The sequence below is a fragment of the Salvelinus alpinus genome, chromosome 31 (genome assembly GCF_045679555.1).
Source record: "Salvelinus alpinus chromosome 31, SLU_Salpinus.1, whole genome shotgun sequence".
Taxonomy (NCBI): Eukaryota; Metazoa; Chordata; class Actinopteri; order Salmoniformes; family Salmonidae; genus Salvelinus; species Salvelinus alpinus.
In genome coordinates, this window is record NC_092116.1 from 27,685,689 (window position 1) to 27,700,608 (window position 14,920).

Consider the following 14,920-nt stretch of genomic DNA (forward strand, 5'->3'; position numbering starts at 1 on the left):
CGTTGAAGAGGACAGAGTCTGGGTCTCCGTTGAAGAGGACAGAGTCTGGGTCTCCGTTGAAGAGGACAGAGTCTGGGTCTCCGTTGAAGAGGACAGAGTCTGGGTCTCCGTTGAAGAGGATAGAGTCTGGGTCTCCGTTGAAGAGGATAGAGTCTGGGTCTCCGTTGAAGAGGATAGAGTCTGGGTCTCCGTTGAAGAGGATAGAGTCTGGGTCTCCGTTGAAGAGGATAGAGTCTGGGTCTCCGTTGAAGAGGATAGAGTCTGGGTCTCCGTTGAAGAGGATAGAGTCTGGGTCTCCGTTGAAGAGGATAGAGTCTGGGTCTCCGTTGAAGAGGATAGAGTCTGGGTCTCCGTTGAAGAGGATAGAGTCTGGGTCTCCGTTGAAGAGGATAGAGTCTGGGTCTCCGTTGAAGAGGATAGAGTCTGGGTCTCCGTTGAAGAGGATAGAGTCTGGGTCTCAGTTGAAGAGGATAGAGTCTGGGTCTCAGTTGAAGAGGATAGAGTCTGGGTCTCTGTTGGACATCTGAGCCATGTGCTTCAGAATGTCTTTCTTAGTGATGATTCCCAGCAACCTCCTGAGATAGAGGAGGAATACAGAGAGAGGAGAGAGAGGGGGAAGAGAGAGAGTCCATTAGAAATGAACAATGACAATGTTAACAGTGTGTTTACAAAGAGACAATTTCCTGCCAATACAGCATTCTTCAATTTAAATCGAGAGAAGAGCGAGAGAGAGAGAGAGAGTTTACAATTGCACAAAAGGGAGAAATGTTGAGGAAAGAAGGGAAAGTTGTGTCCAATTTAAAAGGTCTGGTTTTGTGTTCAAATCAAGAAGATCCATCATACCAGCCAACCACACAACACACACTGACATCACCAGGGAAGGTCTCTGGGTTGATATATATCTCTCTCTGTGTGTGTGGAAGACATTCTGCTGACACACTCCAACCTCTCCTCTAATCAGGCCAGATGTTGTATGGGATGGAGGGAAGTGAGGGATGGGAGAGGGAGGAAAGGGATGGAGATGAAGGGGAGAGGGATGAGGGGACATCATTAACGTCATTTCCGGTCACAACCTGTGCACTCGTTTACCCCTCGCTCAACTTTTTTTCCATTCAACTTTCACCCCGGACGCTTTATCTGGACATGGTTCTACAGGACCTTCAGCAGCCGAAGCTAAGTAGAAACATTAACATGATGCCTTCTAATTGCAGCCGCAATACTCATAATATACAGGAGAACGATCGCTTTATGGCGAGGATCGCCGTGCTGCAAGGCCAGCTGCAGACGCAATCGTTAGGGAAGGGTATCTTAGTGTAGGAAAGGATGAAACAGCGTCTGTGCCACCAGTAAGTACAGATAGTAGTATAAATCCCCTCGCACAGTTCCCGCAGCAGGACAACTTTCTCACGGCTTCTGGAGGCACGGTCCCCGCAGCAGGACAACTTTCTCATGGCTTCTGGAGGCACGGTCCCCGCAGCAGGACAACTTTCTCATGGCTTCTGGAGGCACGGTCCCCGCAGCAGGACAACTTTCTCATGGCTTCTGGAGGCGCGGTCCCCGCAGCCGGACAACTTTCTCATGGCTTCTGGAGGCGCGGTCCCCGCAGCAGGACAACTTTCTCATGGCTTCTGGAGGCACGGTCCCCGCAGCCGGACAACTTTCTCATGGCTTCTGGAGGAGCGGTCCCCGCAGCAGGACAACTTTCTCACGGCTTCTGGAGGCACGGTCCCCGCAGCAGGACAACTTTCTCACGGCTTCTGGAGGCACGGTCCCCGCAGCAGGACAACTTTCTCATGGCTTCTGGAGGCGCGGTCCCCGCAGCAGGACAACTTTCTCATGGCTTCTGGAGGCGCGGTCCCCGCAGCAGGACAACTTTCTCACGGCTTCTGGAGGCACGGTCCCCGCAGCCGGACAACTTTCTCACGGCTTCTGGAGGCACGGTCCCCGCAGCCGGACAACTTTCTCATGGCTTCTGGAGGCGCGGTCCCCGCAGCAGGACAACTTTCTCATGGCTTCTGGAGGCGCGGTCCCCGCAGCAGGACAACTTTCTCATGGCTTCTGGAGGCGCGGTCCCCGCAGCCGGACAACTTTCTCATGGCTTCTGGAAGGAAATGCTGTGGGAATGCTCAACTGGTGTCGCTCATTCAACCAACAGAAACTTTCAACCGGTTCTCCGGTTGAGCAACGAGTCAGAGTCAGAGGCCGAGCCTTCTCTGGTCTCTCCTCCACCCGTTACGGGGTCTGAGACGCCGAAGCCTCCGACCATTAGCTCTGACAAAATGAAAACCCTAGTCATTGGCGACTCCATTAACTGCAGTATTAGACTTAAAACGAATCATCCAGCGATCATACACTGTTTACCAGGGGGCAGGGCTACCGACGTTAAGGCTAATCTGAAGATGGTGCTGGCTAAGGCTAAAACTGGCGAGTATAGGGATATTGTTTTCCACGTCGGCACCAACGATGTTAGGATGAAACAGTCAGAGGTCACCAAGCGCAACATAGCTTCAGCGTGTAAATCATCTAGAAAGATGTGTCGGCATCGAGTAATTGTCTCTGGCCCCCTCCCAGTTAAGGGGAGTGATGAGCTCTACAGCAGTCTCACAACTCAATCGCTGGTTAAAAACTGTTTTCTGCCCCTCCCAAAATATAGAATTTGTAGATAATTGGCCCTCTTTCTGGGACTCACCCACAAACAGGACCAAGCCTGACCTGTTGAGGAGTGACGGACTCCATCCTAGCTGGAGGGGTGCTCTCATCTTATCTACCAACATAGACAGGGCTCTAACTCCCCTAGCTCCACAATGAGATAGGCAGCAGGCTGTTAGCCATCCTGCCAGCTTAGTGGAGTCTGCCACTAGCACAGTCAGTGTGGTCAGCTCAGCTATCCCCATTGAGACCGTGTCTGTGCCTCGATCTAGGTTGGGCAAAACTAAACATGGCGGTGTTCGCCTTGGCAATCTCACTGGAATAAAGACCTCCTCCATTCCTGCCATTATTGAAAGAGATAATGATATCTCACATCTCAAAATAGGGTTACTTAATGTTAGATCCCTCACTTCCAAGGCAGTTATAGTCAATGAACTAATCACTGATCATAATCTTGATGTGATTGGCCTGACTGAAACATGGCTTAAGCCTGATGAATTTACTGTGTTGAATGAGGCCTCACCTCCTGGTTACACTAGTGACCATATCCCCCGTGCATCCCGCAAAGGCGGAGGTGTTGCTAACATTTACGATAGCAAATTTCAATTTATACAACTTTTTTAAATATTTTTTTTAAAGACTGCGTTTTTGTCTTTTGAGCTTCTAGTCATGAAATCTATGCAGCCCACTCAATCACTTTTTATAGCTACTGTTTACAGGCCTCCTGGGCCATATACAGCATTCCTCACTGAGTTCCTATCGGACCTTGTAGTCACGGCAGATTATATTCAAATTTTTGGTGACTTTAATATTCACATGGAAAAGTCCACAGACCCACTCCAAAAGGCTTTCGGAGCCATCATCGACTCAGTGGGTTTTATCCAACATGTCTCCGGACCTACTCACTGCCACTGTCATACTCTGGATCTAGTTTTGTCCCATGGAATAAATATTGTGGATCTAAATGTTTTTCATCATAATCCCGGACTATCGGACCACCATTTTATTACGTTCGCAAACAACAAATAATCTGCTCAGACCCCATCCAAGGATCATCAAAAGCTGTGCTATAAATTCTCAGACAACCCAAAGATTACTAGACTCCCTTCCAGACTCCTTCCACCTACCCAAGGATGTCAAGAGTACAAAAATCAGTTAACCACCTAACTGAGGAAATCAATTTAACCTTGCGTAATACCCTATATGCAGTCGCACCCCTAAAAACAAAAAACATTTGTCATAAGAAACTAGCTCCCTGGTATACAGCAAATACCCGAGACCTGAAGCAAGCTTCCATAAAATTGGAACGGAAATGGCGCTACACCAAACTGGAAGTCTTTCGACTAGCTTGGAAAGACAGTACTCTCGATCATCCTATTTTTCCAACTTAATTGAGGAGAATAAGAACAATCCAAAATGCATTTTTGATACTATCGCAAAGCTAACTAAAAAGCAGCATTCCCCAAGTGAGGATAGCTTTCACTTCAGCAGTGATAAATTCATAAACTTCTTTGACAAAAAGATCATGATCATTAGAAAGCAAATTACAGACTCCTCTTTAAATCTGTGTATTCCTCCAAAGCTCAGTTGTCCTGAGTCTTCACAACACTGCCAGGACTTGATCAAGGGAGACACTCAAGTTTAATACTATATCTCGACACATTGATGAAAATAATCATGGCCTCTAAACCTTCAAGCTGCATACTGGACCCTATTCCAACAACTACTGAAAGAGCTGCTTCCTGTGCACCCTCCTATGTTGAACATAATAAACAGCTCCCCATCCACAGGATGTCCACCAAACTCACTAAAAGTGGCAGTAATAAAGCCTCTCTTGAAAAAGCCAAACCTTGACCCAGAAAAAAAAAATATATATATATTTTTAAAAGCTCCCATTCCTCTCAAATTTTTTTTAAAAAGCTGTTGCGCAGCAACTCACTGCCTTCCTGAAGACAAACAATGTATACAAAACACTTCAGTCTGGTTTTAGACCCCATCATAGCACTGAGACTGCACTTGTGAAGGTGGTAAATGACCTTTTAACGGCGTCAGCCCGAGGCTCTGCATCTGTCCTCGTGCTCCTAGACCTTAGCGGTGCTTTTGATACCATCGATCTCCACATACTTTTGGAGAGATTGGAAAAGCAAATTGGTCTACACGGACAAGTTTAGATTTAGATCTTATCTGTCGGAAAGATATCAGTTTGTCTCTGTAGATGGTTTGTCCTCTGACAAATCAACTGTACATTTCGGTGTTCCTCAAGGCTCCGTTTTAGGACCACTATTGTTTTCACTATATATATATATATATATTTGACCTCTTGGTGATGTCATTCAGAAATATAATGTTAACTTGTACTGCTATGCAAACGAAACACAACCGTACATTTTGATGAAACATGGTGAAGCCCCAAAATTGCCCTCCCTGGAAGCCTGTGTTTCAGACATAAGGAAGTGGATGGCGGCAAATGTTCTACTTTTAAACTCGGACAAAACGGAGATGCTTCTTCTAGGTCCCAAGAAACAAAGAGATATTCTGTTGGATCTAACAATTAATCTTGATGTTGTACAGTCGTCTCAAATAAAACTGAAGGACCTCGGCGTTACTCTGGACCCTGATCTCTCTTTTGACAAACATATCAAGACTGTTTCAAGGACAGCTTTCTTTTCCATCTAAGTAACATTGAAAAATCTAACTTTCTTTCCAAAAAATGATGCAGAAAAATGTATCCATACTTTTGTCACTTCTAGGTTAGACGACTGCAATGCTCTACTTTCCCGCTACCCGGATAAAGCACTAAATAAACTTCAGTTAGTGCTAAACACAGCTGGTAGAATCTTGACTAGAACCAAAGTATTTGATCCTATTACTCCAGTGCTAGCCTCTACACTGGCTTCCTGTTAAGGCAAGGGCTGATTTCAAGTTTTTACTGCTAACCTACAAAGCATTACATGGGTTTGCTCCTACTTATCTTTACGATTTGGTCCTGCCGTAATACCCACATGTACGCTACGGTCACAAGACGCAGGCCTCCTAACTATCCCTAGAATTTCTAAGCAAACAGCTGGAGGCAGGGCTTTCTCCTATAGAGCTCCATTTTTATGGAATGGTCTGCCTACCCATGTAAGAGACGCAGGCTCGGTCTCGACCTTTAAATCTTTACTGAAGACTCATCTCTTCAGTGGGTCCTACGACTGAATGTAGTCTGGCCCAGGAGTGTGAAGGTGAATGGAAAGGCACTGGAGCAACGAACCGCCCTTGCTGTCTCTGCCTGGCCGGTTCCCCTCTCTCCACTGGGATTCTCTGCCTCTAACCCTATTACAGGGGCTGAGTCACTGGCTTACTGGTGCTCTTCCATGCCGTCCCTAGGAGGGCTGCGTCACTTGAGTGGGTTGAGTCACTGACGTGATCTTCCTGTCCGGGTTGGCGCCCCCCCCCTTGGGTTCGTGCCATGGGGGAGATCTTCGTGGGCTATACTCAGCCTTGTCTCAGGATAGTAAGTTGGTGGTTGAAGATATCCCTCTAGTGGTGTGGGGGCTGTGCTTTGGCAAAGTGGGTGGGGTTATATCCTGCCTGTTTGACCCTGTCCGGGGATATTGTCGGACGGGGCCACAGTGTCTCCCGACCCCTCCTGTCTCAGCCTCCAATATTTATGCTGCAATAGTTTGTGTCGGGGGGCTAGGGTCAGTCTGTTATATCTGGAGGATTTCTCCTGTCTTATCCAGTGTCCTGTGTGCATTTAAGTTTCTCTCAGCCCTAGGATAATGCCTCAGGACTACCTGGCCTGATGACTCCTTGCTGTCCCCAGTCCACCTGGTCGTGCTATGGAACCCTGACCTGTTCACCGGACGTGCTACCTGTCCCAGACCTGCTGTTCTTAACCCTTCTAGAGACAGCAAGAGCGGTAGAGCTTCTCTGAATGATCGGCTATGAAAAGCAAACTGACATTTACTCCTGAGGTGCTGACCTGTTGCACCCTCTACAACCACTGTGATTATTATTATTTGACCCTGCTGGTCATCTATGAACATTTGAACATCATGGCCATGTTCTGTTATAATCTCCACCCGGCACAGCCAGAAGAGGACTGGCCACCCCTCAGAGCCTGGCTCCTCTCTAGGTTTCTGCCTTTCTAGGGAGTTTTTCCTAGCCACCGTGCTTCTACACCTGCATTGCTTGCTGTTTGGGGTTTTAGGCTGTTTTCTGTACAGCACTTTGTGACATCAGCTGATGTAAGAAGGGCTTTATAAATACATTTGATTGATTGAGGGGAGAGGGATGGAGTGGGATATGTATGACTGTTTGTTCTCTGGCTTCTAGTGGTAGAGTGATGCAAGTTGGCAGAGCTAGAGATCTGTCAGTCATTCCCTGGAAATGGAGATATCTTCACACACAAGGGTGTTAACCAATACAATTGTTACTGCATTCAATGTTTATAAAAAAATATCTTAATTCGATACAGAATTGCATTAAAAAGAATACCCAGCCAAAACCTATATGGTTGACAAGTTCCAGAGTATTCAGTCAGAGAATGTAGAATGATTAGAGTGAATAGAATGTCACTATGACCACGGTCATCGTCATAAGAGGTCGTTGCTCAATAGAACTTTAAGTTCCAACGTCACCTGACACACTAGCTAGCGGCTGCAGGTTCCTGTGTGACAACATGGGGCTTTTCTCAATTAAATCCGCCGAAAACTAAACTGGGTCTATATATTTATTAATTTACAAAGCTACCCTCCCCAAAGACAATCTTTACTAGTTTTCAAGGCGTATTTCTGAGTCTCTCTCTTTAAAATGGCAATTGACCATTGCCGGGGTTGGAGGAATAGAAAGCCTCGGATCTGGTGATGAAAATGACGAGGGTATCAAGTGGATTTTGATTGGTCCGAACCGTGGAAACACCTCCAAAATGTTACAACCTCCCAATGCCGAAAAATGGAAGAGGTAGAACCAAGAGCTGGGCAGTTTAAACTAGCAACGGCCTCAACCCCTCTTCTACCCTGTAGTCTGTTCCTCAACCCCCTCTCCTACCCTGTTCCTCAACCCCCTCTCCTACCCTGTTCCTCAACCCCCTCTCCTACCCTGTTCCTCAACCCCCTCTCCTACCCTGTTCCTCAACCCCCTCTCCTACCCTGTTCCTCAACCCCCTCTCCTACCCTGTTCCTCAACCCCCCTCCTACCCTGTTCCTCAACCCCCTCTCCTACCCTGTTCCTCAACCCCCTCTCCTACCCTGTTCCTCAACCCCCTCTCCTACCCTGTTCCTCAACCCCCTCTCCTACCCTGTTCCTCAACCCCCTCTCCTACCCTGTTCCTCAACCCCCTCTCCTACCCTGTTCCTCAACCCCCTCTCCTACCCTGTTCCTCAACCCCCTCTCCTACCCTGTTCCTCAACCCCCTCTCCTACCCTGTTCCTCAACCCCCTCTCCTACCCTGTTCCTCAACCCCCTCTCCTACCCTGTTCCTCAACCCCCTCTCCTACCCTGTTCCTCAACCCCCTCTCCTACCCTGTTCCTCAACCCCCTCTCCTACCCTGTTCCTCAACCCCTCCAAACCATCTAGACCCTATGTACGCAATTTGGTACTTTTGACAAAAGCTTCAACTTACCCAAATCCTCTCAAATCTCCACGTATGCAAAGGGCCTAGGCTGTAGGGGTTGATTTAGGACCGGGCTGTACAGTAACCACTACTTTCCTACTCACCCGTTGTGTGTAACCAGACACTGTCTGAGTCCCAGCTTCCTGAAGATGTCCACAGCTATCGCCATGGGGGTGTGGTCTGTCACAGTGAAGGGACTAAGGTCCAGGATACCTACAGAATAGAACATAATAAAATGCAAACATAACGTCATATAGAAACATACCATCTGAGTGTGTGTGTGTGTGTGTGTGTGCTCTTACCTCGTAGTTTGACGACAGGGGGACCGGAGAAGGGCTGGGGGGGCACGTGTTCCAAGAAGAACACTAACGAGGCACTGACCACCCCCTCCTGTCGCTTACGGGCGTTCTCTAGTGAGGGAGTAGAGGGAGGGAGGAGTTATTCATAGCTGCACACAACTATAATATACATTGACAAAACATTATGAACACCTGCTCTTTCCGTGACAGACTGACCAGGTGAATCCAGGTGAAAGCTATGAACCCTTATTGATGTCACTTGTTAAATCCACTTCAATCAGTGTAGATGAAGGGGAGGAGACAAGGTTAAAGAAGGATTTTTAAGGCTTTGAGACAATTGAGACATGGATTGTGTATGTGTGCCATTCAGAGGGTGAATGGGCAAGACAAAATACTGAAGTGTCTTTCAACAGGGTATGGTAGTAGGTGCCAGGCGCACCGGTTTGAGTCAAGAACTGCAACACTGCTGGGTTTTTCACGCTCAACAGTTTCCCGTGTGTATCAAGAATGGTCCACCACCCAAAGGACATCCAGCCAACTTGACACAACTGTGGGAAGCGTTGGAGTCAACATGGGCCAGCATCCCTGTGGAACGCTTTCGACACCTTGTAGAGTCCATGTCCCAACGACTTGAGGCTGATCTCAAGGCACCACTGCGGGGGGGCAACTCAATATTAGGAAGGTGTTCTTAATGTTTTGTACACACACTGAAATGCAAAACACACACTGACTTGTAATGGGCCTCAGACAGACATACCTGAAGATCACACATTAACAGACACACGTTAGCAAATACAGGTCAGACACACAGTTTAACATTGATACACATTGTCAACTATGTCCATTGGCAAACACACACACCCTGTGGCACTAACTGGCAAACACACTATGCAAACAGAGAGAGAGAGAGACAGAGAGAGAGAGACAGACAGAGAGACAGACAGAGAGACAGAGAGAGAGACAGAGAGACAGACAGAAAGAGAGAGAGAGAAAGAGAGACAGAGTCACATATAGACAGAGATACTCACCTAGAGATATGACCAGGTCCCTCCTCAGTACGAAGCCCACTAGTCTCTGAGACTCCTGTGACACCACTACGGGGAAGCCACTGTAGTCAGTGTCTGCTATCACCCCTTCTATCTCCCCTACAGTCATACCCTCCTGAGTGAGCACGACTAGGAGAGGGTCCGACTGCCTAGGGCGCATCACATCCTGAGCCAGGGTCTGAGAGGAGTTAAGTTAGGATCAGAGGAACCTCAAAGCTCTATATAGGCTAAATGAAAGACAAGAAAAATGCTACTTTTACAACAAAGCAATCTTACTTTGTTAGGATGAGAATTAGCAGTAAGAATCTGTGATTCATGACAAAAAATAAATACACATAAAGACTTACCTTGTGTCCATACTCCTCTTTGGTTTCCAGGAAGGGGTAACCGTTGAGTCTGATGTGGGCTTCGTAGATCCCCTCACGCCCCAACGCGTCCGCTACCCACTTAGAGGTCATGATCGCAGCCATCAGAGGAACAATGTACTCCAGACCGCCCGTCAGCTCAAACATGATGACCACCAGCGATATGGTCATACGGGTGACACCACCTGGAGACAGGGAGACGGTATTCGTCAAAGGGGGAGGGAGAGAGGGATGGGACAGTATCTTGGGGGACAAGTTAGTGAAGACACTTCTGACGACTACATACTAAAAAAGGAACACTATAGAAGTGTGATTTGAACCACTAAGATAAACCTCAGACATACAGCAACCCCACCGTCATGGACTGAACCCCACCGTAGTGGTCTAACCCCCACCGTAGTGGTCTAACCCCCACCGTAGTGGTCTAACCCCCACCGTAGTGGTCTAACCCCACCGTAGTGGTCTAACCCCCACCGTAGTGGTCTAACCCCCACCGTAGTGGTCTAACCCCACCGTAGTGGTCTAACCCCACCGTAGTGGTCTAACCCCACCGTAGTGGTCTAACCGTAGTATTCTAACCCCACCGTAGTGGTCTAACCGTAGTATTCTAACCCCACCGTAGTGGTCTAACCCCACCGTAGTGGTCTAACCGTAGTATTCTAACCCCACCGTAGTGGTCTAACCCCACTGTAGTGGTCTAACCGTAGTATTCTAACCCCACTGTAGTGGTTTAACACCCACCGTAGTATTCTAACCCCACCGTAGTGGTCTAACCCCACCGTAGTGGTCTAACCCCACCGTAGTGGTCTAACCCCACCGTAGTGGTCTAACCGTAGTGGTCTAACCCCACCGTAGTACTCTAACCCCACCGTAGTATTCTAACCCCACCGTAGTGGTCTAACCGTAGTGGTCTAACCCCACCGTAGTGGTCTAACCGTAGTGGTCTAACCGTAGTGGTCTAACCCCACCGTAGTGGTCTAACCCCACCGTAGTGGTCTAACCGTAGTGGTCTAACCCCACCGTAGTGGTCTAACCCCCACGTAGTGGTCTAACCCCCACCGTAGTGGTCTAACCCCACCGTAGTGGTCTAACCGTAGTGGTCTAACCCCACCGTAGTGGTCTAACCGTAGTGGTCTAACCGTAGTGGTCTAACCGTAGTGGTCTAACCCCACCGTAGTGGTCTAACCGTAGTGGTCTAACCCCACCGTAGTGGTCTAACCCCCACGTAGTGGTCTAACCGTAGTGGTCTAACCCCACCGTAGTGGTCTAACCGTAGTGGTCTAACCCCACCGTAGTGGTCTAACCCCACCGTAGTGGTCTAACCGTAGTGGTCTAACCCCACCGTAGTGGTCTAACCCCACCGTAGTGGTCTAACCGTAGTGGTCTAACCCCACCGTAGTGGTCTAACCCCCACGTAGTGGTCTAACCGTAGTGGTCTAACCCCACCGTAGTGGTCTAACCCCACCGTAGTGGTCTAACCATAGTGGTCTAACCCCACCGTAGTGGTCTAACCCCCACGTAGTGGTCTAACCCCCACCGTAGTGGTCTAACCCCCACCGTAGTGGTCTAACCCCCACCGTAGTGGTCTAACCCCACCGTAGTGGTCTAACCGTAGTGGTCTAACCCCCACCGTAGTGGTCTAACCCCCACCGTAGTGGTCTAACCCCACCGTAGTGGTCTAACCCCACCGTAGTGGTCTAACCCCACCGTAGTGGTCTAACCCCACCGTAGTGGTCTAGTGACCTCCTCACCCAGACATGCAGCCGCCCCCACCATAGCGTAGAGCCCTGGTGTGATACAGTCCGCCCCTGACGAGCACCAGCCCTTGACGATGAGCCAGTCATGATGGTTTAACGCCATCTGTTCCATGGCAACTCCCAGTAGTCTGCCTGCTATCGCCCCTACAGCCATACTGGGGATGAAGAGACCGGAAGGGACCTGGAGAGATGAGCATGGAACCAGTTGTCAAATAATGATTGTCCTTCTTGCTGTTACTAGTGTCCTAGCCAGGGGGTGTACTTGTACAACAAGCTGCCTCACTACAGAAACAGGAGATAGGCTCCTACCCTGTGGGCCGTCCTGGCTCGGACAAGGTGATAAGAGAATATATCACACAAAAATATCACACATTGTTTAAATCAAAAATATGGAAAACAAGATTTTTTATTTATCATCATCATCATCACACAACCCACCTCCTATCCCATACCTACCTTCATGCCGAAGGTAACCACGGTGATTAGCATCTTGAAGAAGAGGGCCAGAGCCAGTTGCCATAGCGCTGTGTACACACCTGGTCCAGCTGGCCTATCAGGGAGTGTGTTACTGAACGCCCTATCAGCGAGGCTGGCACTAAACACACCAGAGTCAGACCTGAAGGAATTAAATAAGTAAATATTGGTTGACAACATTTAAAAACACACTCCCTCCCCCAGTTAGTACCTGTTCTCAGAGCTGTTGTAGTCACACAGCTGTGAGGAATCCAGTAGAGAACAGTCATTAAACAGTTCTGAGATCAGTTCTGACCCACTCATCCTGGTGTAACTGTTAGGGAAGGAGAGGAGGGCTGTGATTCCAGTTACCACCAAGACCTCCAGCACCGGGTAGTGGCCCAGACGAGTGGTCTTACCTGGGGAGAGGAGGAAGTCCATCACTTCATTACTGGGATAATCAATTAACCATTTATCAGTTAGTCGATCAAAACTGGAACAGGAGAGAAACAGAGAGGCTCATTCATTATAAGTAGTCTTTCTCTCCTCCCTCCCTCCCTCCCTCCCTCCTACTCACGTCTTCTGCACCAGGCGATATTAGCCCTGATGAAGAGCGCCCCCCAGAGGCCACCGAAGATGCCCAGCAGAATGAACGGGACCAGCTCCACCATGTGCCAGGGGGTATGGAACTCTACGTAGAACAAGACCAGTCGGCTGTTGCCGAACGGGTTGATGGAGCGCAGAGTGAAGGCTGCCACCAACGCAGCGAAGAACGACCTCCACAGAGTCTTCAGAGGGAAGTAGTAGCTCACCTGGACAGAGGGAGAAGAGAGCAGGTCTGGAGGTCTCCTTCACCGGTCAAAAGGACTAGTTTCATATACACGCAGTAGTAAGCCTTTGTTCAAGTCTCTTACTTACAATTTTATAGCTCAACAATAACATTGGTGAAGAAAAAGTAGCATTGGTGAAATCTCTGGGCTTATACCTGATTGTTTTACGGTCATAATTCAGGTTAAGAGTTGGACATGGGTTCCCTTACCTCCTCCAGACTGAACAGTACTCCTCCTATAGGAGCTCCAAAGGCCACAGACACGCCCACTGCTGCGGCTGCAGATAACACCTAGGACAGATGGGTAGATCACTATATACTAGGACAGATGGGTAGATCACTATATACTAGGACAGATGGGTAGATCACTATATACTAGGACAGATGGGTAGATCACTATATACTAGGACAGATGGGTAGATCACTATATACTAGGACAGATGGGTAGATCACTATATACTAGGACAGATGGGTAGATCACTATATACTAGGACAGATGGATAGATCACTATATACTAACACAAAAGATTCAGATGAAGGTAATGGAGACAATGAGAGGAGGCCTCTGCACAGTATTGAGATGCAACCATGATTCTAACAAAATGAACAATTATCTATTTCATCTCTACTGAGATGATTGAAACATCAGTCTTCTCTTACCTCTCGTCGTTTTGCTTCGTTCTGTCGGTACTTTGTGAACAGATGACAGAGGACGTTGGCACAGCAACATGCTACATGGACCAGGGGTCCTTCCTTGCCAAGACTGAGACCTGTAGAGACGGAAAGACAGTGTTGATGTACAGTTTGTAGAGACGGAAAGACAGTGTTGATGTACAGTTTGTAGAGACGGAAAGACAGTGTTGATGTACAGTTTGTAGAGACGGAAAGACAGTGTTGATGTACAGTTTGTAGAGACGGAAAGACAGTGTTGATGTACAGTTTGTAGAGACGGAAAGACAGTGTTGATGTACAGTTTGTAGAGACGGAAAGACAGTGTTGATGTACAGTTTGTAGAGACGGAAAGACAGTGTTGATGTACAGTTTGTAGAGACGGAAAGACAGTGTTGATGTACAGTTTGTAGAGACGGAAAGACAGTGTTGATGTACAGTTTGTAGAGACGGAAAGACAGTGTTGATGTACAGTTTGTAGAGACGGAAAGACAGTGTTGATGTACAGTTTGTAGAGACGGAAAGACAGTGTTGATGTACAGTTTGTAGAGACGGAAAGACAGTGTTGATGTACAGTTTGTAGAGACGGAAAGACAGTGTTGATGTACAGTTTGTAGAGACGGAAAGACAGTGTTGATGTACAGTTTGTAGAGACAGAAAGACAGTGTTGATGTACAGTTTGTAGAGACAGAAAGACAGTGTTGATGTACAGTTTGTAGAGACAGAAAGACAGTGTTGATGTACAGTTTGTAGAGACAGAAAGACAGTGTTGATGTACAGTTTGTAGAGACAGAAAGACAGTGTTGATGTACAGTTTGTAGAGACAGAAAGACAGTGTTGATGTACAGTTTGTAGAGACAGAAAGACAGTGTTGATGTACAGTTTGTAGAGACAGAAAGACAGTGTTGATGTACAGTTTGTAGAGACAGAAAGACAGTGTTGATGTACAGTTTGTAGAGACAGAAAGACAGTGTTGATGTACAGTTTGTAGAGACAGAAAGACAGTGTTGATGTACAGTTTGTAGAGACAGAAAGACAGTGTTGATGTACAGTTTGTAGAGACAGAAAGACAGTGTTGATGTACAGTTTGTAGAGACAGAAAGACAGTGTTGATGTACAGTTTGTAGAGACAGAAAGACAGTGTTGATGTACAGTTTGTAGAGACAGAAAGACAGTGTTGATGTACAGTTTGTAGAGACAGAAAGACAGTGTTGATGTACAGTTTGTAGAGACAGAAAGACAGTGTTGATGTA

General features: G+C 47.6%; 1 protein-coding gene across 3 annotated transcripts in view; it reads right to left on the reverse strand.

The window, feature by feature from the left end:
* Positions 1 to 257: 257 nt before the first annotated feature.
* The window catches only part of LOC139561336 (H(+)/Cl(-) exchange transporter 5-like), a 37,031-nt gene continuing 22,368 nt past the window's right edge, over positions 258 to 14,920 (reverse strand). For 2 of the 3 annotated variants that reach the window (XM_071378357.1, XM_071378356.1), the window contains exons 8-18: positions 13,659 to 13,768; positions 13,209 to 13,289; positions 12,747 to 12,981; positions 12,402 to 12,588; positions 12,173 to 12,332; positions 11,711 to 11,897; positions 9,942 to 10,144; positions 9,577 to 9,772; positions 8,552 to 8,659; positions 8,354 to 8,462; positions 259 to 575 (exon numbers count right to left, since the gene is read on the reverse strand). In XM_071378357.1, the coding sequence (XP_071234458.1) occupies positions 485 to 575; positions 8,354 to 8,462; positions 8,552 to 8,659; positions 9,577 to 9,772; positions 9,942 to 10,144; positions 11,711 to 11,897; positions 12,173 to 12,332; positions 12,402 to 12,588; positions 12,747 to 12,981; positions 13,209 to 13,289; positions 13,659 to 13,768 (1,667 nt within the window). In that variant the 3' untranslated portion in view covers positions 259 to 484. Of the gene's footprint in view, positions 576 to 8,353; positions 8,463 to 8,551; positions 8,660 to 9,576; positions 9,773 to 9,941; positions 10,145 to 11,710; positions 11,898 to 12,172; positions 12,333 to 12,401; positions 12,589 to 12,746; positions 12,982 to 13,208; positions 13,290 to 13,658; positions 13,769 to 14,920 lie in introns of all 3 variants that reach the window. The other variant, XM_071378358.1, reaches the window with a different exon arrangement.